This window comes from Hemicordylus capensis, chromosome 1, assembly GCF_027244095.1.
Source record: "Hemicordylus capensis ecotype Gifberg chromosome 1, rHemCap1.1.pri, whole genome shotgun sequence".
Classification (NCBI taxonomy): domain Eukaryota; kingdom Metazoa; phylum Chordata; class Lepidosauria; order Squamata; family Cordylidae; genus Hemicordylus; species Hemicordylus capensis.
Window position 1 is genome coordinate 197,515,484 of NC_069657.1, and position 23,533 is coordinate 197,539,016.

General features: G+C 44.5%; 1 protein-coding gene across 7 annotated transcripts in view; it reads right to left on the reverse strand.

Moving 5' to 3' along the window:
- The window catches only part of LOC128332145 (neurabin-1-like), a 160,811-nt gene that overhangs the window by 55,637 nt on the left and 81,641 nt on the right, over positions 1–23,533 (reverse strand). For all 7 annotated transcript variants that reach the window (XR_008310581.1, XR_008310580.1, XM_053266575.1 and 4 more), the window contains 4 exons: positions 19,429–19,482; positions 9,879–10,108; positions 4,020–4,116; positions 3,276–3,450 (listed from right to left, as the gene is read on the reverse strand). Coding sequence is in view for 5 of the 7 variants with exons in the window: in XM_053266575.1 (XP_053122550.1) it covers positions 3,276–3,450; positions 4,020–4,116; positions 9,879–10,108; positions 19,429–19,482 (556 nt within the window). In the remaining 2 variants the exon portion in view is untranslated. The remainder of the gene's footprint in view (positions 1–3,275; positions 3,451–4,019; positions 4,117–9,878; positions 10,109–19,428; positions 19,483–23,533) is intronic.

Genomic DNA, 23,533 nt, shown 5'->3' on the forward strand with positions numbered 1-23,533 from the left:
GGAAACCGTATTCAAGTGGCAGAATACTGATGTTTATGAAGTAGAGGACATGGGGTCATTATAGCTGGAGATGCTGAAGGAGTCTTTGGGATAGGAGTTCCTATTTCCTTGTCTCCACCCAAACCATACATTGAAAAACCTCTGAAGGTAGAACCTGATGGGGTGGATTGTGTAGAACGCATCAAGAATTCCAGTTTTTTTTTAAAGTAGTTTTGTCTGCCACAGGCACAGTTGGGGAGGTGAAGGCTGTCCCTTCTGACTTGAATTAGAGTCTCTGGTCCTGGTCGGAATAGGTTGGGGAATTCATAGGTGAGAAATTCACCACAATAGGCAAAGCATGGGTGGTCCCCACAACACTCTGTTGAGGGGTCTTCCATATCTTTGGAATTGAAGGGGATGAATCTGAGAGTAGGATCATCAACACTAGTGTCAATGTCATCCTTGGTATCGAAATCGGCATGCTAGACGTTTGAGCAGTCAATGTCGGTGTTGAAGTTGCTCCCAACACTGATGTTGACGCTGCTGTCCAAGGCAAAGCTTGTGTTTGTTGGATATCTATTGGGAATATTTGTACTGTAGAGAGTGAGGGGAGATTTCCCCAAACCCAGTGTTGATATTTAAAATTGGTATGGCAGTCAATATGTCAAATGAAGGCTTTCCTTCGATAAGAACATAAGAACAGTCCTGCTGGACCAGGCCCAAGGCCCATCTCGTCCAGCATCCTGTTTCACACCACGGACCACCAGATGCCTCTGGGAACACCACAGGCAAGAGCTCTCCATGTCCTCTCTCCTGCTGTTGCTCTCCTGCAGCTGGTATTTAGGCACATCTGGAGGCAACCTATAGTCCTCAGACTAGTAGCCACCAGTAGACTTGTCCTCCATGAATTTATCTATGCCCTTCTTAAAGCCATCCAAGCTGGTGGCTATCATCACATCTTGTGGCAGAGAATTCCATAGATTTCTTATAAGTTGTGTGTAAAAGTACTTCCTTTTGTTGATCTTAAATTTCTTGGCAATCAGTTTCATGGGATGAACCCTGGTTGTAGTTTTATGCAAGAGGGAGAAAAATCTCTCTCCACACCATGCATACTTTTATGGACCTCTACTGTGTCTCCCCTCAGTCATTTTTTTTCTAAACTAAAAAGCACCAGGTGTTGTAGCCTTGTCTTGTATGGAAGCTGCTCTAGGCCCCTGATCTTCTGCACCTTCTATAATGTCCTTTTTTTTTTTTAAGGTATGGTGACCAGAACTGTAAACAATACACCAAATGTGGCTTCACCATACTATGAGGGCATTATAAAATTAGCAATTTTATTTTCAATCCCCTTCCCAATGATTCCAAGCACAGAATTGGCCTTTTTCCTCTAATCCACAGTGAGGTGCCACGCTCATGAGGGAACTTTATTACAGAACCTCTCTGACCCAGATAGGAAGCTGATTCAAGCATTCCTGTGCAACTTTGACCACACAGGAGTTATTTTTATCAGGTCACTGTGTGAATGTTAAGATGCCATTGTGTTGCATCACAACAATTTATGAATAAATACATTATTAATTTATGAATAAATTTTAAAGCACTGGTCCCAGTATAAATCCCTGGAGGACCCTACTTCTTACCTTCCTCCATTTAAGAGAGCTGTCCATTTATATCTACCCTATGCACTCTGTCCTTCAAGAAGTTACCAATCCACACACGAACCTGTCCCCTTATCTCATAACTGCTAAGTTTTTTCAAGAGTCTTTGATGAGGTAATTTCAATGTTGGGTCAGATATCAATGTCAAAGGATGCTTGTGCTTCAATACCAAGCAATCAGGAGAATCCTCTCTCCGATATTTCCTTTCCTTATGATGTCAGTGACGTCCTCCTTTACTGTCATCCTCCAGCTTCTTGAAGACCAACTCAGAGTGCTGCTTCTCTGGGGGGCGGGTCTGCGACTCTTTCCCTGGTGAAGACTCTGACATTGCTGTCAACTATGGCATTGGATTTGGAGATCTTAATGTTTTCGTACAAAGCCGCTCTAAGTCAAGAGTTCCCTGCTTTTCCTTGGTTTTTTTGAAAATGACAAATAGACTTTGCAGGTCCAAACATTATGATCTTCACCCAAACAAAGTAAACACTGATCGTGTCTATTTGAGGATGGACGAGTCGCTCAACAAGAAGAACATTTTCTAAAGGGTTTTTTTAAACTATCCATTAGTACAAGTCCTAATTGCGCTCCGAAGAAGAAACGTTAAACTGTTCAAGTCCAAGTCCAAACCTCTCCCTCCCCCCCCCCAAGTAAACCAATAGCTTCTTCTTTCACAGGAACCAAGCTCAACTGAGGAGCAAACCCTTCATGAGGTGAATGCAGCAGTGTTCAAGAAGGAACTGAGCAACGGGCGCTCTAACAGTCGAAAATAAAGGACATGCCTTGCACGCAATAGATGGAATTAAAGAGCACCTCGAGGAGCTGAAGAATTCTTCCATGGGAGTTACTGCACAGGCCCCAGACCCATTTTGTGAGGGAACATGGATAACCATAAAAATCAAACCTACTGCACAAGCACAAAGAGATGGCAACAACTTTATTTATATAGTCACTTCATAACAATTGTTCTCTGGGTGGCTCAAAAATTAAATAAAAGTAGATCATATTAAAGAATTATCCTTTACCTCTAGAGGGAGGCAAACCTTGTAACCTTACTGGCAGTAAGGTTTGACAACTTTAAAGCTGCTTCATCTTGAAACTCACATCTACTTTTTAGTAGGCTTGAGCCCGAAACGATTCAGAGACCATTATAGAGGCCTCCAAAACGTTTCAGCTACTGGGGCCATTTCGGCATTCTGGAGGCGGCAGGGTGTTCCCTTAGGGGCGGGGGAGGGTGCACTCACTGCTCCCGCTGCATTTCCCCGCCGCCACCTCGAGGGGCTTTAAAACAACGAGCCGCCAGCGGGGGAAATGCGGCGGGAGGAATGAGTGCACCCTTCCCCGCCGCCTCTAGACCAGTTCCGGGCACATCCTTACTTTTTAGCATGTCAGACATCTTTTACAGCAAAATTCACAGTGAGAAGGTTTGCAGTTTAAGCTCGTGCTCCGTAAACAAAAGCTCCTTGCACTCATGGAAGGAGCCCTTCAAACAGTACAAGTCTCCTTCCATGAACAGGAGGAGCTTTTTGTTCACAGAGCACAAGGTAAGGACATAGCCCAAAATACATACATATAAAAACTCAAAGGATGCTGAACAGTTTTTCAACATTTTACAAGCACATAAGTTCATATACGTTTACTTACCAGAAAAATCTAATTTCTCTATTGAAGAGTTGATATTCTGAACATCATCTTTTACTTCAAAACGTTCTGTCAGGACCTGGTCAGGACTTGGAGTAGCAGTCTCTAATAAAATGCTGCTTCCAAACATATAAGGGAGTCCCTGATATATTTTTAATTTATCTTCAAGCTCTGTAATCTGAAAGCATTGCCACAGAATTTTTAAGATCAAGAAACATTTAAACATTTTAAAAAGAAACTAGCTGGGTCAGGCGCAGAACCTCTACACCTCCTCTGCCTGCCTGGCCTACTACCCCCTGCCCATCTCCCCCCACCATCGCCCGTGGCTTCTGGCTGGTGGGCCGGCCAGCTCGATTCTTTTCACCCCCCACTCGGCACTTTCTGGATGGTGGGCTGGCTAGAAAACTGGCCCACCACCTCTTCATCCCGCCACCTCATCCCACCTGCCAATTCCTGGCAGCTGGGCTGGCCCACCACCGCCTGCTCCCACTGGCCCGCCACCACCTGCTCCTGCCAGCTGGGAAGCCCACCGTCGTCTGCTCCCGGCGGCCGGGTAGCCCGCCACCACCACCTGCTGCTCCCGCCGGCTGGGCCTGCCTGCCGCCGGTGTCCCTATTTTCTCCCCTGTCCCCGTCGCCAATTGGCAGCTGCTCGTGAACTCTTGCGAGAGCTGCCACACATGGGATTATTGACGGGTATGCCTAGGAGAAATAAATATATAGATGTTTTGAAGTCATCTTGTCTAACCTTATCCTGCAATATTTTTAGCTGATTTGCATGCTCCTGGTCTCTCTCTTCCAGAATTTTTGTATGATCCTCTTCTTTTTTTGTGAGTTCTACTTCTCTGGTAAGGGGGAAAAGACATAAAAACAGGTTGCGATCCATTGAAGCCATAAGGAATGGGTTCTGCGCCTGCGCAGGGACCTCGCGGGTTGATTGATTAGCTCCTCGACGCCCCTCCTGCCTGCACGTGCTGTGCTGAGTTCGTTAAGATTGGCGGTTGGGGCGTTTCCTTTTCAGTTTCTCGCAGACCTCCCATAGGGATGATCCACAAGACAATTAGTCTCCCTCCACCAACTGATTCTGCAGTGGGGATGGTTCAGGGGGGACTTATGGCTATAATGGATCACATCCAGATCATAAGTTACAGGTAAGCAACCTGTTTATCTGGATTGTGATCCATTGTAACCATAAGGAATGGGTGATTAGCAAGCTTACCCCCTTATGGAGGTGGGTGCAGATGACCCGTAGCCTACGCTAATACCCTTTTTAGAACAGTTCTCCCAAAATTTGCCTCTCGTGTCATCCTCAAATCTATAGCATAATGTTTGATGAATGGTTGTTGAGAGGACCACGTGGCCGCCATGCAGATATCTGACATCTTGATGCCCGATAGATGGGCTGCTGACGCTGCATAAGCTCTAGTAGAGTGGGCACGCACTGTCTTGGGTGGTGTCACCTTTTGACACTTATAGGCTTCGAAGATAAGCTCCACTAGCCAATGTGCTAGGCATTGGCGAGATATTGGACGGCCCTTACAACTCCCCTTATATGAGATAAAAAGTCTTCTACTCTTTCGGAAATCATGGGTCCGATCTAAATAATATATAGAAGAGCCCTCCGCACATCAAGTGTGTGAAGTGCCTTTTCCAAATCTGTCTCTGCGTTCTGGAAGAAGGTAGGCAGGATTATCTCCTGATTCAAATGAAATTCAGTCACCACCTTTGTACGGAAGCGTGGATCGAGCCGCATGACAACCTAGTGAGGATAGACCTGTGTGTAAGGCTTATCCATACGTAGTGCTGTCAATTCGCTTACACGTTTCACCGATGTGATTGCTATCAAGAAAACAGTCTTCAACGACAGAAGCTTAATGGGTATTGTTGCCAGAGGCTCAAATGGTTGCTCCGTAAGATCTGACAACACCAAAGACAAGCTCCACTGCTCCATAGGGTGACGTACAGGTGGATACAAGTTGTTGAGGCCCTTTAGGAAACGTTTACACTCCGGATGGGAAAACACTGATGAACCATCCCAGCCTTTATGTTTTGCTGGAAAGGCAGCCAAATACAGCCTAACAGAGACATTGGCCAGGCCCTTTAGCTTAAGCGAAGTCAGGTACATCAAAACCTCGCGTGGTGTTGCGCACAAGGGTTTGATCCCCTTTTCTCTCATATAAGTCCGACAGTGCTTCCATTTGCAAGCGTAATTGTGCCTTGTAGTTTCATGCCTGCTATTTAGCAGGATATTCTTCAAAACTCTCCATTTTCAAATCTAGTACTGCTCCGATGAAGCTCACCCGAGTCACTGGGTCGAGATTCGACTTCTTCCAGTTGATGTTGATTCCAAGATCTTCCAACAGGTGCACCACTTGTATTTGTCGCATCAAGAGTTCCCTGCTGTAACTGACCAAGAGCCAATCGTCTAGAAATAAATAGACCATCATCCCTTGTGTCCTCAGGTAGGCTACTATAACTGCCATCACCTTCGTAAAAACTCTTGGTGCTGTTGACAGACCGAACGGGAGTACAATGTACTGATATATCTGACTTCCCACTGTGAACCTGAGATACTTGCGGTGGTTTTCCTGGATGCCGTCATGGAAATAGGCATCCTTCAGATCCAATGTTGCTGCCCATGTTCCGCGAACCAAAAGGGGCAGGATAGACTGTAGAGTGATCATTCTGAATTTTTTGGTCAGAATGTAACAGTTGAGACCCCTCAAGTCCATTATAGCTCGGATCCTGCCATCTCTTTTCAGGGTCTGGAAGTAACGGGAATAAAAACCCGTCAGTCTGTTCACCCACTGCACAGGTGTAACTGCTTGTTTCTCCAGCAACACCCTGACCTCCTCCTGAAGTATTTCCGTGGCTGGCGTGTATGTCAGCCCTGAAAATGGAGGTTTGGTCTCGAATTCCAACGCATATCCTGTCTGCACTATATGCAAGACCCTCCGATCTGATGTTATATTGTGCCATTCTTTTCTTGGGGATGGCTTGCCAGTTTGATGGTATTTCTGGCAACCACAGGACTGATGGTGGGGGTCCTGGATAGTCTGGCCGGTGGAGGTGGAATCAGGCCAACGGTTTGGTTGTAAGGTTTTGCAAGGTTGTGCAGTGAACAAACAGTCCCATCAAAAGCTCTGTTTGGAAGAATCCTTATCTTGTTGTCGTGTTGCTTTCCCTTTTGCCTTTTGGTTGTACCCTCTATTGCGCTGATAGGGCCAGTATTGCCTCCTGAAATCTACTGGGCTTCTGCCGAGATTAAGAGCGGCCCTTTGATGTAGAACTGGCCCCACCCGAGGATACCATAAAAGTGCGAGCCGTAAATTTTTACTTCTTTAACGTCTCCATAGAAGTGTCTGTATCTTCATGGAAAAGTTCCTTTCCATCAAACGATAGAGATTCCACCCTGTCCTTCATATCCGGTTGGAGAGTAGTGGAAGGGAGCCATGCATGCCTGCGCATGCCTACCGTTGGAGTCCCGTACAATGGTTACGTTTCCATGAGATGTTTGAAGGCACGTAATTGCTGCTTTGTCACTGCCGTGGTCCTTTCATAGGTCTCGTTAAACTTCCAATGGAACTCTTCCGGTGTCATAGATGTGGAGTCCTGCAATAGGGCATTCCACAAGAGATGGTTATACCGGGCCATACAGGCCGCATAGTTGGCAATCCGAATTGCAAGACTAGCCGTACTATAAACTTTTCTCCCCATGAAATCTATCTTCCTTCCTTCTTTATCCGCAGGCATTGTGTGGCGGTGACCACCCTTAGACGCTGAGGCACAGTCTATGACCGAGTTGGGCAGTGGATGGCGCAGCTGGTATGTATTGTCTTCCTCACTGATTCTGTACAGATTTTCAATACGTTTAGAAGTCAGGGTTGTGACCTGCACGACCTCCCACGCTGTTTTGGCTGCTTTGCTGATTGCCGGAATCATAGTGAGTGCAACTGGATGGGATGTTCTTGATTTCCCCATCATATTGTACACTGGGTCTACAATATCTGCATCAGGAGATTTTAGATCCATTCCCAACGCCTCTGCTATATCTCTTATCAGGGCGTGATACGCCTTCAATTCCTCAGGTTGGTGAAGTAGAGAGTCTAGGCGGAACATTCATCCAACCTCCGACTGACGTCATCAGATTCTGAGCTAGCCTCAGAGTCATCCCCCATGCTAGCATCACCCGGGGAAGATGGCGGCTCCGAAGGCGGCGGAGTAGACTTCCGCTTCCTCTTGCCACTAGGTTTTTCCGGAATTTGCTTGTCCTGCAGTCGATTCTGTGGCGGCTATACAGCTGGTGGTTTGGGCTGCATGACTGAAGGTTGAAGTTGCATTATCGATAGCTGTGGCACAGCTTCTGGCAGCACCTGAATAACAGGCCCCTGAGATTGCAACACCAGCTGTGGAGCAGAGGGTCTTTGTAGGGATTTCCAGCGCAGGTAATCTGCATAGTCCCCTGGCAAAGTATGTCGGAAACCGCAGCTGTGGGTAGGTTGCACTGAAGGTACACCTTGGTGCACCGATGCAGAGGGTTCTCCTTGCAACAAGGTTGGAGCCAGTACATGTATCTCTGGTCCATGAATATGTAGGTGCGCGTAGGAAGGGGTCTTAGGCAGCCTAACCGGCTCCTCCTCATCACGTTCATCATCCAACCCTGTGTTCATGAACCCCTGGAAGGTAGATCCAGAAGGAGTACTTGAAGCTGAGTCAAGTAAATCACGTAGTCCTGCACAATGTCCTCCATCCTGCGCACCTAAGCTTGGCGTTCTAGGTGTAGAGGGGGACTGAAAGGGGGTCCGTGCCGGAGACAATAGATGAGGGAGTCTTCCCCCCACAGGCACCAGTGTCAGTCGTGGGTCCGTTGTAAGCCTGATCAGATACTGCCAACGTCACTGTCGGCATCGAAAGAGCATGTTGTGATGTCGATGTCGACATTGAGCTCGATGTCGTCATCGATGTTGAGAGAGGAAGGTGAACCATCAATGTCGAGGTCAAGGCCGATTCCTGCATCTGAACTGTCGATGCCGTGGTCAATGTCGACGCCGTGGGCAATGGCAATGTTGATGCCAAGGTTAATATTGAAGTTGGAAAATGAGCTTTCGATGCCATGGTGAATGCCGAAGCTGAGGCAGACTCATCCGAGTCGCCATCAAAAGCCTGTGCCGATACAGGGGAAGGGGTACAGTGCGCCTTTAATTTTGGCGCTTCCAAGCCCCTAGCAGTTCCCTTCTGTTGGCGGTCCTGATCTTTGTGTCTTTCCTTTTTTGACACATCCTTGGGCTTTTTGAAAATTACATCCATGTTCTCAGTAGCACTTGACTGCACGGTTTTAGACTGCTTTCGTGCAGTTCTGCAGCTACCAGACTCCGGGGAGCCCAATGCCGATCGAGTGCCCGACATTGAAGGGGAGCCCGTTGAAGCACCCGGCCGAGTGCCCGACACCAAATCAGATAGTCCGTAAAGCAAACTCAGTCTGGAGTCCATTTCAAGGTCAAAGGGGGAAAGGCAAATTATCTTTCTAACAAATTTGTCCATCTAGAGTAAAGCGTAATCCAGTCCAAAGCCAAGTTCAAAGCCAAGTATCTAGTAGTTTTAAGGTAATTTTCTAACGAGGAGCAACAGCTATGAGGTATGATCACTAAGGCGGTCAAAGAGAAACTGAAAAGGAAATGCCCCAACCACCAATCTTAACGAACTCAGCACAGCACGTGCAGGCAGGAGGGGCATTGAGAGGAGGTAATCAATCAGCCCGCGAGGTCCTTGCGTAGGCGCAGAACCCATTCCTTATGGTTACAATGGATCACAATCCAGATCATAAGTTACAGGTAAGCAACTGCATAATTAGAAGGATTTCACCTAAAAAACATACTAAAATAGCTTTCTGTATTAAATGAGCATTTACATTTTAAATACATCAACATGTTAACTTTTGTATTTGAAAATTCAAGATGACTAATATACAATAGCCTTTAATTATTTGTTTGCTCATGTTTACAGTCTCATTTCTTACACTCTATTACTTTAACTATTCCTTCTTTGCTGTCTCCACCTCCATCCCACTTCATTTCCATAAGTAACACTCTTCCTACTGCCACTTCAGTGGCCTCTCCCACTTAGTGGAAGAACAAATGGCATCTTCCTACTTGTCAAAGCCATTTCTAAGTATAGTCCCTGTCTTGCTCAGCTTGATAGTCCCAAGGTTTAACCAACTTAACCTGACCAGTTCTATGTTTTCCAAGGCCCCCAAACTCTAAATGTAAGCAGCCTATCTGCTGATGTACTGTATGTGTATATATCCTTGTATACTCCCGTCTGTTGCATGCAGTGTAATCCTGTCACAAGTTTCCTTGAGCAGTCCTAAGTAGCCCTGTTTACCATTTGTATACTTCAGTGTTGCTTCCCATTCCAACAGCTTTTAGATTCAAGCTGTATTATCGGAGTATCAAACATGAAGCACTGACACCACCGTTTCTACTTTTAACCCCGAGCAGAACTCCAATATGTCACATATATATATATAGCTTTCAATAGTAAGAAATATTAAGAAATAACAAGCAGAAACTTGCATGAGCAAAATTAAATGAAAATGTAGTGTACTCACTTCTGTTGATACTCTTTGAGTAACTTCTTGGCCTTGTTGTATTTTTTCTCCAGGACATCATATTGTTCCTGAGTTTCTTTAAGATGCTCATTTACTGTTTTACATAAACTTTGGGCTTCTAACCAATAAGTCTCCAACTTCTTTATTTTTTCTTTGTTTTCATCTAACGTTTCCTGGAGCTGGGATTTACTTAACTCCCATTCAATCTTTTCAGCTTCTGTTGCTTTTAACTGCAAAAACAATTTATTAGAAAATTCAGTATATATATTGCCCTCGTTACCTGTGGTCCCAGCACTGGCAGTTTTGTGTATACACAACTGGGTCTTAGAGAACCAGTTTCATTATCTGTGGGTAGGAAAATAGGCAAAATTTGACTATCCACAGTTTTGAGTGGCCGAAAATGACATGGAAATTACATCCAATGTCATTTCTGACCGCCATTTTCCAGCAAAGAACCATTTTGTAGCTCTGCTTTAAAAAAAAGTTGGGGGGGCAACCATTTCAGGGTTTTGGGGCACTGCTGGAGACCTAGATAAAAGGTACTGTCCCTTTCTTCTCTTATATCTGCCCCTCTTGCTTTTTTGTCCTAGGAATCTAACTCCCCAATTCCCATTGTCTCCAGGTTTCATTATTTGTGGTTTCCGTATCCATGCCTATCGGCAAGAATGAAACTCCCACAAATAACAAGGGCCACCTGTATACTATGATCATTCTTCATTATTATTAATAAAATGAATTCAGTCTCCCACATAGCAAAAGAAATGGGAATAAGCATAACAGCTATCACCCAGACTCGTGTTCTGCTAGCACAATAAAAAAAGTTGAGTGCACTTAAGAGGGTTTGTGGAGCTGTACAGTGTTGCTCTGTGATGTTGTGCAACTCCGTATGTGCCCACCGATGGTTGCACAACACATCCTGCAACCTGTTGTGCACGAGTCAACATTTTCTGGTAGCACAAGAATTAATCTGGAACATACATGTCTTTGTTTGTTTGTTTTTATTTAACATATCTGTATACTGCCCAAAACGCAAGTCTCTGGATGGTTTACAACAAAAGTGATGTTTGTATAACATCATTACACACACCCTTTCACCAGTACAACACTAGACTGGATGAAGGCCAACAAAACAACTGATTGATCTACTCTTAATAAACAGACACTAAACCTTATACATTCTTAGAAACTCTCCCAGTCAAAATCTGGAAATTTGTAGAATTCATGTTACAGAGGTGTGAGTCCTCCGCAGTTACCAATCAGGGCACTCAGGTTCTTGAGTCAACTGGTTTTCTTCCGGTGGCCTGCCGCCATCTGACACTAGGACCTGACAGGTGCCAGAGTAGCCCCAAAGCAAGCTCCAGTAGTTGGAAGATTGGAGGCGAGGATGTGCAAGGGAAAAGCCAACTTATTTAGGCCTAGGGCAGGAGAGTTCCTGGCCCCAGTCAATGCAGCTGAATGGGTCTTGCAAGTTTGCAAAAGCAAGGTTACAAGAGGATGTCAGCAATATCCCATTGGAATTATGCCCACAACACAGACTAGAGGGCCTCAGTGTTGGCAATGAAGAATGACACACATCTGGGGGTAGAGAGTGGACTGTGAAGCAGTGAGCCAGTCCTGCCACTGGAGGACGTGAGGGTGCCAGTAGCATGGTAGTGTCACACCACTGTCACACAGACCAAATAAACCAATACAAAGGACTGAACACTGACTAGCCTCAAATGTGTCCTTTGAGAAAGTAGAATGATCCTCACACCCTTCAGTACTGAACTGCCACCAAGGTGGGGAGCAGTATTCTCGAACAGGAGAACTCAACTCAATTTTCATTTCTAGACCCATTTCAAACTGGCTTTTGGGCGGGCTATGGGGTAGAGACTGCCTTGGTCGGCCTGGTGGATGATCCCCAATTGGGAATTGACAGAGGGAGTGTGACTCTGTTGGTCCTTTTGGACCTCTTGGTGGCTTTTGATACTATTGACCATAGTATCCTTCTGGAATGTCTGAGGGGACTGGGAGTGGGAGGAACTGCTTTGCAGTGGCTCTGCTCCTACCTCATGGGCAGATCCCAGATGGTGTCTTTTGGAGACTGTTATTCAAAATTTGAACTTTCCTATGGTGTCCCTCGGGGCTCCATATTGTCTCCAATGTTGTTTAACATCTACATGAAACCACTGGGAGGGATCATCAGACGGCTTGGTGCAGGGTGTTATCAATATGCTGATGACACCCAAATCTATTTCTCCATGTCAACATCATCGGGAGAAGGCATAACCTCCCTAAATGCCTGCCTAGAGGCAGTAATGGACTGGATGACGGAAAACAAACTGAGGCTGCATTCAGATAAGACGGAGGTACTTATTGTGTAGGGTTGGAACTTGGGAGACGATTTTGATCTGCCGTTTCTGGATGGGGTCACACGCCCCCGGAAGGAACAGGAACACAGTCGGGGGGTGATCCGAACTTCTCTCTGGTGTCCCAGGTTGAGGCAGTGGCCAGAGATGCTTTTTATCAGCTCCGGCTGTTAAAGCCAGCAGCGTCCGTTCCTTGAGATGAACAACCTCAAAACAGTGGTACATATGCTGGTAACCTGTAGGCAGGATTACTGCAATATGCTCTATGCAGGGCTGACTTTGTACATAGTCCGGAAACTGCAGTTGGTTCAGAATGCAGCAGCCAGGTTTGTCTCTGGGTCATCTAAGAGAGACCATATTACTCCTGTGTTGAAGGAACTACACTGGCTGCCAATACAGTTCCAGGCAAAATACAAGGAGCTGGTTATTACCTATAAAGCCCTAAACAGCATAGGCCCTGGGTATTTAAGATAAGGTCTTCTTTGCCATGAGCCCCACTGCCTGTTAAGATCATCTGGAGAAGTTCATCTGCGGTTGCCGCCAACTTGTCTGGCAGCTACTCAGGAACGGGCCTTCTCCGTTGCTGCCCCTGGACTTTGGAATGCGCTCCTGTTGAAATAAGAGTCTCCCCATCTCTGCAACTTTTAAAAAGGAACTGAGACACATTTATTCACCCAGGCTTTTAATTAGATTTATAGTTTTAATATTTTTAATATTGGGTTTTAAATGTTTTTAATATTTTAAATGATTTTAATTGTTAATTGAGTTAACATTTTAAATTATTTTTATTGTAAACCGCCCAGAGATGCAAGTTTTGGGTAGTATAGAAATATTTTAAATTAAAAAATAATACTGACAATATCCAAAATAGCTTCTAAATTTCAGACTGCTCTTGTGATACAAACTATCAAAGGTCATTCTTAGCTACAAATACAAAAGAATATGGAAGACTCCTATCAAGTTGCCTGTAATGGTAAAAATTAGGTAAGTGCTCTACCTAAGTTTATGCTACTCTCCACTATATCACTAGCAAGCAACGTGTTCCAGACAAGTAGCTCTGGCTTAATTTTGATGCTATTGATTAATTTGCCACCACACCTTAAGTATGGATGAGGGATAATAAATTGAAGCCGAATCCAAGCAAGATGGAGGTACTCATGGTAAGGGGTCATACTTTGAGGGACATGATAGATCTTCCTGTTCTGGATGGGGTTGCACTCCCCACGAAGGAACAGGTACACAGCTTTGGAGTGCTTCTGGATCCAGGTCACACTCTGGTTTCTCAGGCTATGGCCAGGAGCGCTTTCTATCAACTTCAGTTGATACGACAGCTGTGTCCGTTCCTTGAAGATAGTGATCTCAGAACTGTGGTGCACTCTCTGGTAACTTCTAGGTTGACAACACGCTCTATGTGGGGTTGCCTTTGTATGTAGTTCGGCAACTTCAGTTGCTTCAAAATGCAGTGGCTAGATTAGTCTCTGGGGCATCTTGGAGAGATCATATTATGCCTATTTTAAAGCAACTGGATTCATTGCAATGGATACCAATAAGTTTCTGGGCAAAATACAAAGTGCTGATGATTACCTTTAAAGTTCTAAACAGCTTACAGGTGAAACTCGGAAAATTAGAATATCGTGCAAAAGTCCATTAATTTCAGTAATGCAAATTAAAAGGTGAAACTGATATATGAGACAGACGCATTACATGCAAAGCGAGATAAGTCAAGCCTTAATTTGTTATAATTGTGATGATCATGGCGTACCGCTCATGAAAACCCCAAATCCACAATCTCAGAAAATTAGAATATTACATGGAACCAAGAAGACAAGGATTGAAGAATAGAACAATATCGGACCTCTGAAAAGTATAAGCATGCATATGTATTCAGTACTTGGTTTGGGCCCCTTTTGCAGCAATTACTGCCTCAATGCGGCGTGGCACGGATGCTATCAGCCTGTGGCACTGATGAGGTGTTATGGAAGACCAGGATGCTTCATTAGCGGCCTTCAGCTCTTTTGCATTGTTTGGTCTCATGTCTCTCATCCTTCTCTTGGCAATGCCCCATAGATTCTCTATGGGGTCAAGTCAGGCGAGTTTGCTGGCCAATCAAGCACAGTACACTGTATACTTTTCGGAGGTCCGAGTGCTCTCCTAGGACCAGGTTACCTAGGAGAGCACCTTCTGCCTGATCCCCACCGCACACTGAGATCGAGAGAGCCACCGCCATCTGGCGGCGACTTGGGAGTGGGCCTTCTCTGTAGTCGCTCCTAGGCTATGAAATGCACTCCCTGTAGACATTTGTGTTTTAACATCTTTGCCAACCTTCAAAAGAGCCCTTTAGACACAGTTTTTCAGCCAGAAGTTTAGTACTCTGAATGTTTTAAATTTTTAACTTGCTGGTTTTAATAGTTTATTTTTTCTTGTGTTTATTTTTGTGAACCACCTAGAGCCTTTGGAGTCAGGCAGTATATAAACCAACCAACCAACAAATAATAAGTAAAAACAGGTTGCTCATCTGTAACTTATGATCTGGAGGTGATCCGTTGCATTCATAAGGAATGGAGGTTCTGCGTCTGTGTAGGACCTCACGGACAGATTGACTAGCTCGCGGACAGATTGACTAGGCTATGCCTCCAACTGCCCTTCACATTCTTTGTGCTTCCGTTATTTTCAGCAGTTGGGGCGTGCTCTTGTTCAGTTTCCTGCAGACCGCCATGTATTGACAATCTCTTAAGTGTCCATATTTGTTTGTTTAATACTGTTGCGGGGAGGTCCGGGTGGGTTTTATGAATACAATGGATCACCTCCAGATCATAAATTACAAGTGAACAGCCTATTTATCTCAATCGTGATCAGTTGCATTCATAATGAATGGGTGATTAGCCAGCTTACCAACTGGTGGCGGACACAGTAGTCCCTGTAGCTATGGCAGCACCTGTTTTAAAACACTCCTTCCAAAATTTGCTTTTTTCGACAAGCACAAGTAAATGGCATATCTTATTATAATGTCTCCAGATCATAAGTTACAGGTGTGAAGACCATGTTGCTGCCTTGCAAATGTTTGCCATTCAGTTCCTGCTAGATTGGCTGCAAAAGATGCATATGCCCTTGTGGAATGTGCTCAAATGGCCCTTGGTGGATCCTTTACTTGACATTTTCACGCTAGCCTTATCAGTTGGACCAACCATTGGGCCAGTCCTTGTCTTGATATTGGTTGACCCTTGGACCTCCCCTTATGCATAATAAACAACTTGTTTGTTTTCCTTAGGTTCCTTGTGGAGTCCAGTTAATACAGCAACGTTGGCGTCCAAGGAATGCATGGCTTTCTCCAGTGGTTTCTGGGTTTAGGGAAAAGGTTGGTTGCACTATATCCTCATTTTGGTGGAATTCTGTTAGTATTTTTGGTCTGAACTGGGGATCCATTCGCATTACCACCTTATGTGGATAAAACTGCATGTACAGCAGCTGTATTTTCCAGATAGCACATTTGTAAGGTACGCAGCCGCGTGTAGAACACTGTGGCAACTGTTTGTTGTTGTGTCAAGGTGATCCGGTGAGTTATGTCTGTGATTTGTTGGTATCTGTCTAATGGCAAGTAAGCCTTCTTTGATGCATATCCAGCTCTGCGCCTATGTGACTTATCTGTTTCTGCGGTTCTAGATGTGACTTCTTCCAGTTAGCTTTGATGCCTAGAACTTCCAGTAGGTGTAGTACAAACTGGATCTGCGAAAGTAACCTTTATTTGCTGTTGCTGACCATGAGCGTAGTAAATATAGGAAGATCACTATGCCCTCTGTTCTTAAGTATGTCACCATGACTGCCATCATCTTTGTGAACACCTGTGGTGCAGTTGACAACCCAATAGCAGGACAGTATATTGGTATGCTGCATCGCCTACTGTGAATCTTAGAAACTTGCGATGAGTCTCATATTCCGACATGGAAATACGCATCCTTCAAGTCTAGCATTGCCGCCCAGTCCTCCTTGCATAGAAGACACAAAATTCCTTGCAACGTTGTCAACCTGAACTTGCATGTCTGAATATACACATTAAGCTTTCTCAAGTCCATTATAGCCCGTATTCCCCAATCCCTCTTGGGGATTTGAAAATACCGGGAGTAACAACCAGACAGCCTGTCCACACACCACATTGGCTTAATTGCCTGCTTCTGAAGTAACATCTGAACTTCTTTCAATAGCACTGGTGTAGCAAAGTTATGAACTCTATCGTGTAACCAGTCTCTATAATCTTCAACACCCATTTATCTGATGTTATGTGGTGCCATGCTTGAGCATGACTTGCCAGCTGGATGGAGTTGCCAGCAGGCGCAAAGATGCTGATGTGTGCTCTGGGTGATGTTACTGGTGTTACTAGTGGTGTTTTTGGTGGGTGGACCAGACCATCAAAGAGTCTGTTTTTGGTGGGTGGACCAGACCATCAAAGAGTCTGTTTATTCTGATCTCTATTTGGTTTAGTGCCTTGGCCTTTTTGTCTTTGCCCAAAATATGTATTTTTCTGATAGGGGCGGTATCGCTTCCTAGAATCCCTTCTACAGGTCGAGAATCCTTTATCTGGACTACTTAGGACCAGAGGTGTTCCGGATTTCAGTTTCTTCCAGATTTCAGAACATGTTCATAAATGAAATATCTTGGACATGAAAGGTTACTGGTTTTTCCCCCTCCAACAACCCCTGAAGTTTCTTCCCACCTTCCAGCCAAGCTCCTTCCCGCTTCCCCTCCTTCCCCTCTCGCAGACCGGCTTGAAAAGCATGTGAGTGGCAGTGCAATCCCATTCACAAAACTGGATTGCTTCCACCCCGAAGGAGGGCTCTTGCCCTGTTCGGAGCACTATTGCAGACAGAGCCCCGAGTGCTGCTTTGCCTCCCTGGCCCCTGCCCTGCCTGCAAATGCCCTTAAATGCCACCAGGAAAGTGCCTATCCATGTGGGAAGGGAAGAGGAGCCGAGGCCGATGAGGGGCCGGGCAACCGCCATTGCAAACGGAGCCGCAGATGCTGCTTTGCCTCTCCGTGAGTTGCGGGTGCTGCTTAGTTCAGGGGCTTTTGCTGCTTTGCCACTGTTAGCTGCTGAGTTGGAGCTGGGATTGGTTTGGGGGCTTTGTGAGTGGTTGAAGCTACAGGTCAAGAATCTAAGTGCAAAGTATAAGCGGGTTTTTGTTTTTGTTTTTCTCAGCTTGGTGTCCGGATTTCGGAGCTTTCTGGATTTCGGGAGTCCGGATAAAGGATTCTCAACCTGTATCTTGTTGTCTGTACATGTTACGCTGTTGTTGCTGGCCAAGTGTTCAATTTCGTGATGTGGCTGTGGAAGCCATAAACATTTTTGCTCTGTGTTTCGATTTCTTCCATGACTCCATTGTTGTGTCAGTTGTCTCAGCAAATAGTCCTTTCCCTTCATATGATGATGTTGGTATCTACATAGACATGCTGCATAATTAGCTATTTTAATAGATAAGCTTGAGGTGGAATATATATTTCGCCCTAACACATCAATCTTTCTCCCTTCTTTTTCAGCAGGTGACGTATGATGCTCTCCCCCTTTCAAAGAGGTTGCACATTCTACTACCAAGCTGTTGGGTAGAGGGCAGTGCATTAGGTACGTATTTGTACAGCCGTCGGCGACAGCGTGCTGCTTCTGCTCTGAGGTGGCTTTTGACTGCTTTTCTGCAGGTTCCACCAGAGGTGTTTCTACCGTGCTCAACATTGATCCTGATGTCGAAGGATATGCTGGTCTTGGCATAGGTGGCTGCAACAACTCATCATACAGCGCTGCCCTTAGTCGAAGCGCTCGGTTTTTTAGTCTGCTTTGAGAATGAGCAACATATTTTACATGTCGCAGGGTTGTGCAGGTCTCCTAAACAGAATAAGCACGCTTCATGGCTATCTGTAGTTGGCAGTTTTGCCCAGCATTCTGAGCAGCACTTAAATGTTGTTTAAACTGTAGACTTAGTCGCCATAACACAACTAGGTTCTTCAAATTGTCTGTCTTTTCCTTTTCCCATTCATAAAGCGTTAGAGGCATCGTTTTACCAGTCCTTTGGTCAATACCAGAAATCCTTAGTTGCGCTTAACGTAACAAGTCCGGGACACGCTTCGTTTTTCTTTTTTGTAATCTGTTTAGTTATGCGTTCTCCTTAAACAGTCCTTTAGTCTTTGTCAGTATCTTCTGAACATAATCTTTAAGAATCTATTGATACCAAGGAGCTAAAGAAATGAGGTATTGATGCGTTGGCGGTCAAATAGAAACTGAACAAGAGCATGCCCCAACTGCCAAAAAATAAACGGAAGCACAGAACATGTGCAGGGCAGTTGGAGGCATAGCGAGGAGCTAGTCAATCTGTATGCGAGGTCCCTAGAATGTTTTGTTAAAATGCTTGATATTAAAATATGTACAGATTTAAAACAAAAACAACTGGTTTTTTTCTATCACTGCACCACTGTGATGTAAAAAGCTATACTGTACTAGGCAAAGTAATTATTTCCATGCAATTGTTAAAAGCATAGAAGCCCTCTCAGGATCTAGATCTGGCAGTCCTAATCCAATATTATCTCTATTAGTAGAGAGGCAATGACCCAATCTTCATGCTTGGTGTGTCAAAGACCTATATAAAGTGGGGTATGGCAACTCCTTTCTCTTCTCTCCTACTCAGAGTGCACTACAAGAAAGAAGTGCATCTTGTGCTGCAGTAGTATACCAGCTTACTAAGAAGAAAAGGAATAGGAGTTTGCAGGAAAGGATTCTACAACAGGAGATAGAATACAGTACACTTTAGGTATCTTCCCAGTCTTTTGACCGCAATCCAACTTCGAAGTAATGATGTTTCTTTGAGTGGTCTTCTGTGCATTGACACACATGGGATCTGCGCCTGCACAGAGGCCAGCCTGTTTCGGGGGACAGACTTGCGTTGGCCATTTGCGTGGGAATGCTGCAGCCCCATCCCCACTTTTTGGGAGAGCGCCTGCAGGGGAAAAGCAACAAGGTGGGGGTTGACAGGTAGGCAGTGCTTTCCCTGCCACTTAAAGCAACCCCCACCACCACCACCCTCCAAATCGGTTTGTACGCCGGTCAATGGAACTGATAAGGAGTGCCAAACCAGTTCCGTGCACATCCCTACACTCTGTAAGATCAGAAACACATTGCTGAGGGTCAGGATGTCAGTCAATGATATTAAATATGAACAACATACCTTTTCCTTAAGTTGGTTAACTTCAGCTGCTGTAACTGCATGTTTTAGTTGTAACTAGAAAAGGATACAAAAATAGAGTTGTAAAATGAAAATAGATTTACATTTGAAAGATTATTAGGTTGGGTTTTTAAAAAAAAAGATTTCTCACTAGCTTTACTTAAACCTATAATAGCACCCACTGTTCCCTCTAAGGCAGGGTTTCTCAACGTGTGGGTCCCCAGATGTAATTGGACTTCAACTCCCATAATTCCCAGCCAAAGGCCACTGGGGCTGGGGATTATGGGAGTTGAAGTCCAATAACATCTGGGGACCCACACGTAGAGAAACCCTGCTCTAAGGCATGCATGTGTGCGTGCACTCACACAGTTTTTGATGTCTGCTTAGTTAATTTTAGTTCCTGCTCATGTTGAACCAGGAAGGCCACACTCTGAATGCACAAGCGCACACACTGCCTTGATTCTGACGCTCAGAACAAAACTCATTCTGCACACAGATGAAAAAAATTAGAGAGAACATTGATTATACCACTGCAATTTTTTCTATTAAGTTGAAGTGTCTTTAAATAAAAGGTCAGTGCAGCAACCAGGACCTCTGGAACATGATGCTCACCCTGGTCCCAAAGGATTCGATGGATGGGTCCGTCAATATATCTCTGCACCCCAATATGAGGCCACCAGTCATACGGCTCACAAACAAACTTTAATTGCAAAGGCAAACCCTAAAATTCTGTATTAAGTATTTTTCCCAAATCAACTTTTGTAAGAGATTGAAAACAAATACTTAAATCAAAGTAAACCTTTGTGAAAAATAGTTGTGAATATATTCAGAAAATATTTGCAAAGGGTTGTTGACCAATACAGAATTAGCATGGCAAAAGTGCCACAGGCTGGTTATGCTTTGTAAGGCAGCAATAAAACAAATCAGGAATTGAAAGTCAACTGGAGAATAAGGCTGCAATCCTATGCACACTTACATAGGAGTAAGTGCCACAGAATCCTTAGTCCAAGTAAATTACAAAAGTTTGCGCTGAACTGCTATAGTTCTAATAAAGGAGAATAGCTTCTAATAAGGATGGCTAGAAGTGAGTTGTTAAGACATCAATGTGCTTTCTTATCTATCAGCTTGGAACATGAAGTTAGCATGCATTCAACATGAGACATACAGGAGAACCTCTGACACCCAATTTCAGTATCCGTGGATACTAAAGGGTTAAAAACCAATGTATTGAAGGTTCCTAGAGGGCTGGAAGTGACTGCTGAAGTCACTTCCGCCCTCCATTTTGTCACCAGGAGCCATTGTGTGGCTTGTTTCTTTGAGGGGGAAAAATTCCCTGTGATTTTTTTTAAGTTTTGGGGGGCATTTGGCAGTTGGGGGCATTGCTGGACACAAGGAGACCCCATGGAGCAAGGTAGGGTACTATTTTTCTGTGGGGTTTTTTTTTTACTGTTTTCTTGCCTTTTTCAACTCTTTTCTTAATAAAATAAGCATTTTCAAGTGATTTTTTGTTTGTTTGGAGGGCATTTTACGGTCTGGGGTACAATGTTGTGCACAAGGAGATCTCGCAGAGCAGTAGGCTGTTTTTACAACTTTTTTGTGCAAAAGTAAACTAACCCCTCATTCCCCATAGGAATAATGCCTCATTACTCACAATTCCATTACACAGTTCCGTTACATGGGGCGGAGGGGGGAGGAACAGAACCCCAGCGAGTAACGAGCTTCTCCTGTACAACTTAAAAATGTTTCGTATATATCATGATATTGGTTCAACCAATGGTTTACTTGCACAACCAATGCTATAATCATGCCATTATAAAGTATTTTATGGAAACAAAGCGTTAGCAACATTTAATAGTTATGGTGGCTACCATGAAGTAAAATCTATTTACCTATTCTTAGGCAAAGTACTAGAGAAAGGGGGGAAACCTACATATTATTTAAGTCAGCAGCATCATGGAAACAAATAGGACATCTAAAAGCATTCCAGACATAAGATGTTTCAACATGAGGTTTCATCTAGTGTAGTGATTTTTAACACTACAAGCATATTCTAAGACTTAACAATTAAATATGCTAAAGAAGTAATTTAACATGCAAGGGAAAAAACAGTTTTAGCATTGATATTAAAAAGTTTAAGAGCTCTCTGATCTACTGGGATCTAAACAGTCCTGTTCCATACTTCCAAATATAGTTTCCTATGGAACTTAATATATCACTCATGAAAAAATGCTGGTAACGGCCTCTGGTGGACTAAAACAGATAAGCTGGAAAGGAGAGGGAAAGAACATGAGGAGCTCCTGTGTGTACTAAAAATGAACTCTGGAGCCCAACTAATGTATAGTCTAATTTGGGCAGCAGATGTCACACTGTAAAGGTATATCACCAATCCAGTAGTTGTAGGGGGAAAATCAGGTTGTTTACCTGTAACAGGTGATCTTTCTGGCGATCCATGTTCAACTCACAACCAAGGTTTTGAACCTGCACAGTAATCCTTGCGATAGAATTCCAAGCTCCTAGAGGCGCTCTTAAGCTCTGCCGAATTGCACATGTGGTATGATTGTTATTTTCGGTAAGAGATCACCATTCTCCTCAGTTCCTGATCAGCTAATGCAATGAGTGAAAAGGAATGTCTATGGATGGAGTCGGGTAAGTCATTATAAGTGTGGAGGTATCCTAGCAGCGGGGTAGGCTGGGAAGGTGTTGCGAGTGAACATGGATCACCAGAAAGAGCACCTGTTACAGGTAAGCAACCTGTTTATCTTTGAGGTGATCCATGTTCCCTCACAACCTCGGTGATTAATCAGCTCACCAAGATGGAGTACTGTTCAGAGTACTTTTTTGAGGCCCACCCAACCAAAGTTGACCTCTGCTGCCGAGCGGATGTCTGAGTGCTTAACAAAAGGCAAGCCTGAGGAGAGCTGGTCTTGTGGTAGCAAGCATGACTTCTCCCCTTAGCTAAGCAGGGTCTGCCCTGGTTGCATATGAATGGGAGACTTGATGTGTGAGCACCATAAGATATTCCCCTTAGGGAATGGAGCCGCTCTGGGAAGAGAAGAAGGTTCCAAGTTCCCTCCCTGGCATCTCTAAGATAGGGCTGAGAGAGATTCCTGCCTACAACCTCAGAGAAGCCACTGCCAGTCTGGGTAGACAATAATGAGCTAGATGGACCTATGTTCTAACTCAGTATATGGCAGCTTCCTGCAGATGTACTTCATGCTGATGCCAGTCGTATGAGCTGCCGATGTTGCCATGACTCAAGTGGAGTGTATCCTGATCTTCGAGGGAGGTTTAACCCCTTGTTGGTTGTAGCAAAGGAAGTTAAATTGGACCAATAAATGAGACAGACTTTGTTAGAGATAGGGCAACCCTTATTCTCTCCTTTGAAAGAGATGAAGAGCTTATTTGACCACCTGAAAGGTTTTGTCTGATTCAGGAAGTAAAGGAGGGATAATCTCATGTCCATTGAATGCATCGATTTCTCCAGAAGGGTGGAAAGGTTCTGGAAGACAGTAGGCAAGATGATATATTGATTTAAATGAAAATTGGAGACCACCTTTGGAATGAAAGAAGAGTCCTTCCGAAGAACAACCTTGTCAGGGTAGAATTTAGTGTATGGAGAGTCAACGCACAGAGCTGTCAGTTCGCTGACACATCATAATGGCGAGAAAGGCCACTTTCAGAGACAATAACTTGAAGCTAGCACAGAGGAGCAGTTCAAAGGGGGGTTCAGTGAGAGAGGTTAGGACCAAGGAGAGACTCCAAGGCTTGATGAGTTCTCAGATAGGATGGAAGAGGTTGTTCACACCTTCTAAGGCATCACTTAGAATCCAGATAGGGAAAAACTGAGTGTCAATCCCAGGCTGAGAGTCTTGCAGAAAGGGCAGCAAGATGTACTTTGATAGAAGTATTTGATAGGCCAGAATGTCTGAGACCCGTTAAGTAGAGAAAGATCTACTGGATAGTAGCGTTAAATGGGTCAAAGCCTTTGGCTTCAGCATGAGAAGTCTCCACTTGCACATGTAGTCCCTGTGGGTGGATTCTTTTCTCTCATTTAGAAGGATAGCATCTAATAATTGATTCTCCAGCCCGTAAGATTCAACAGTTGGAT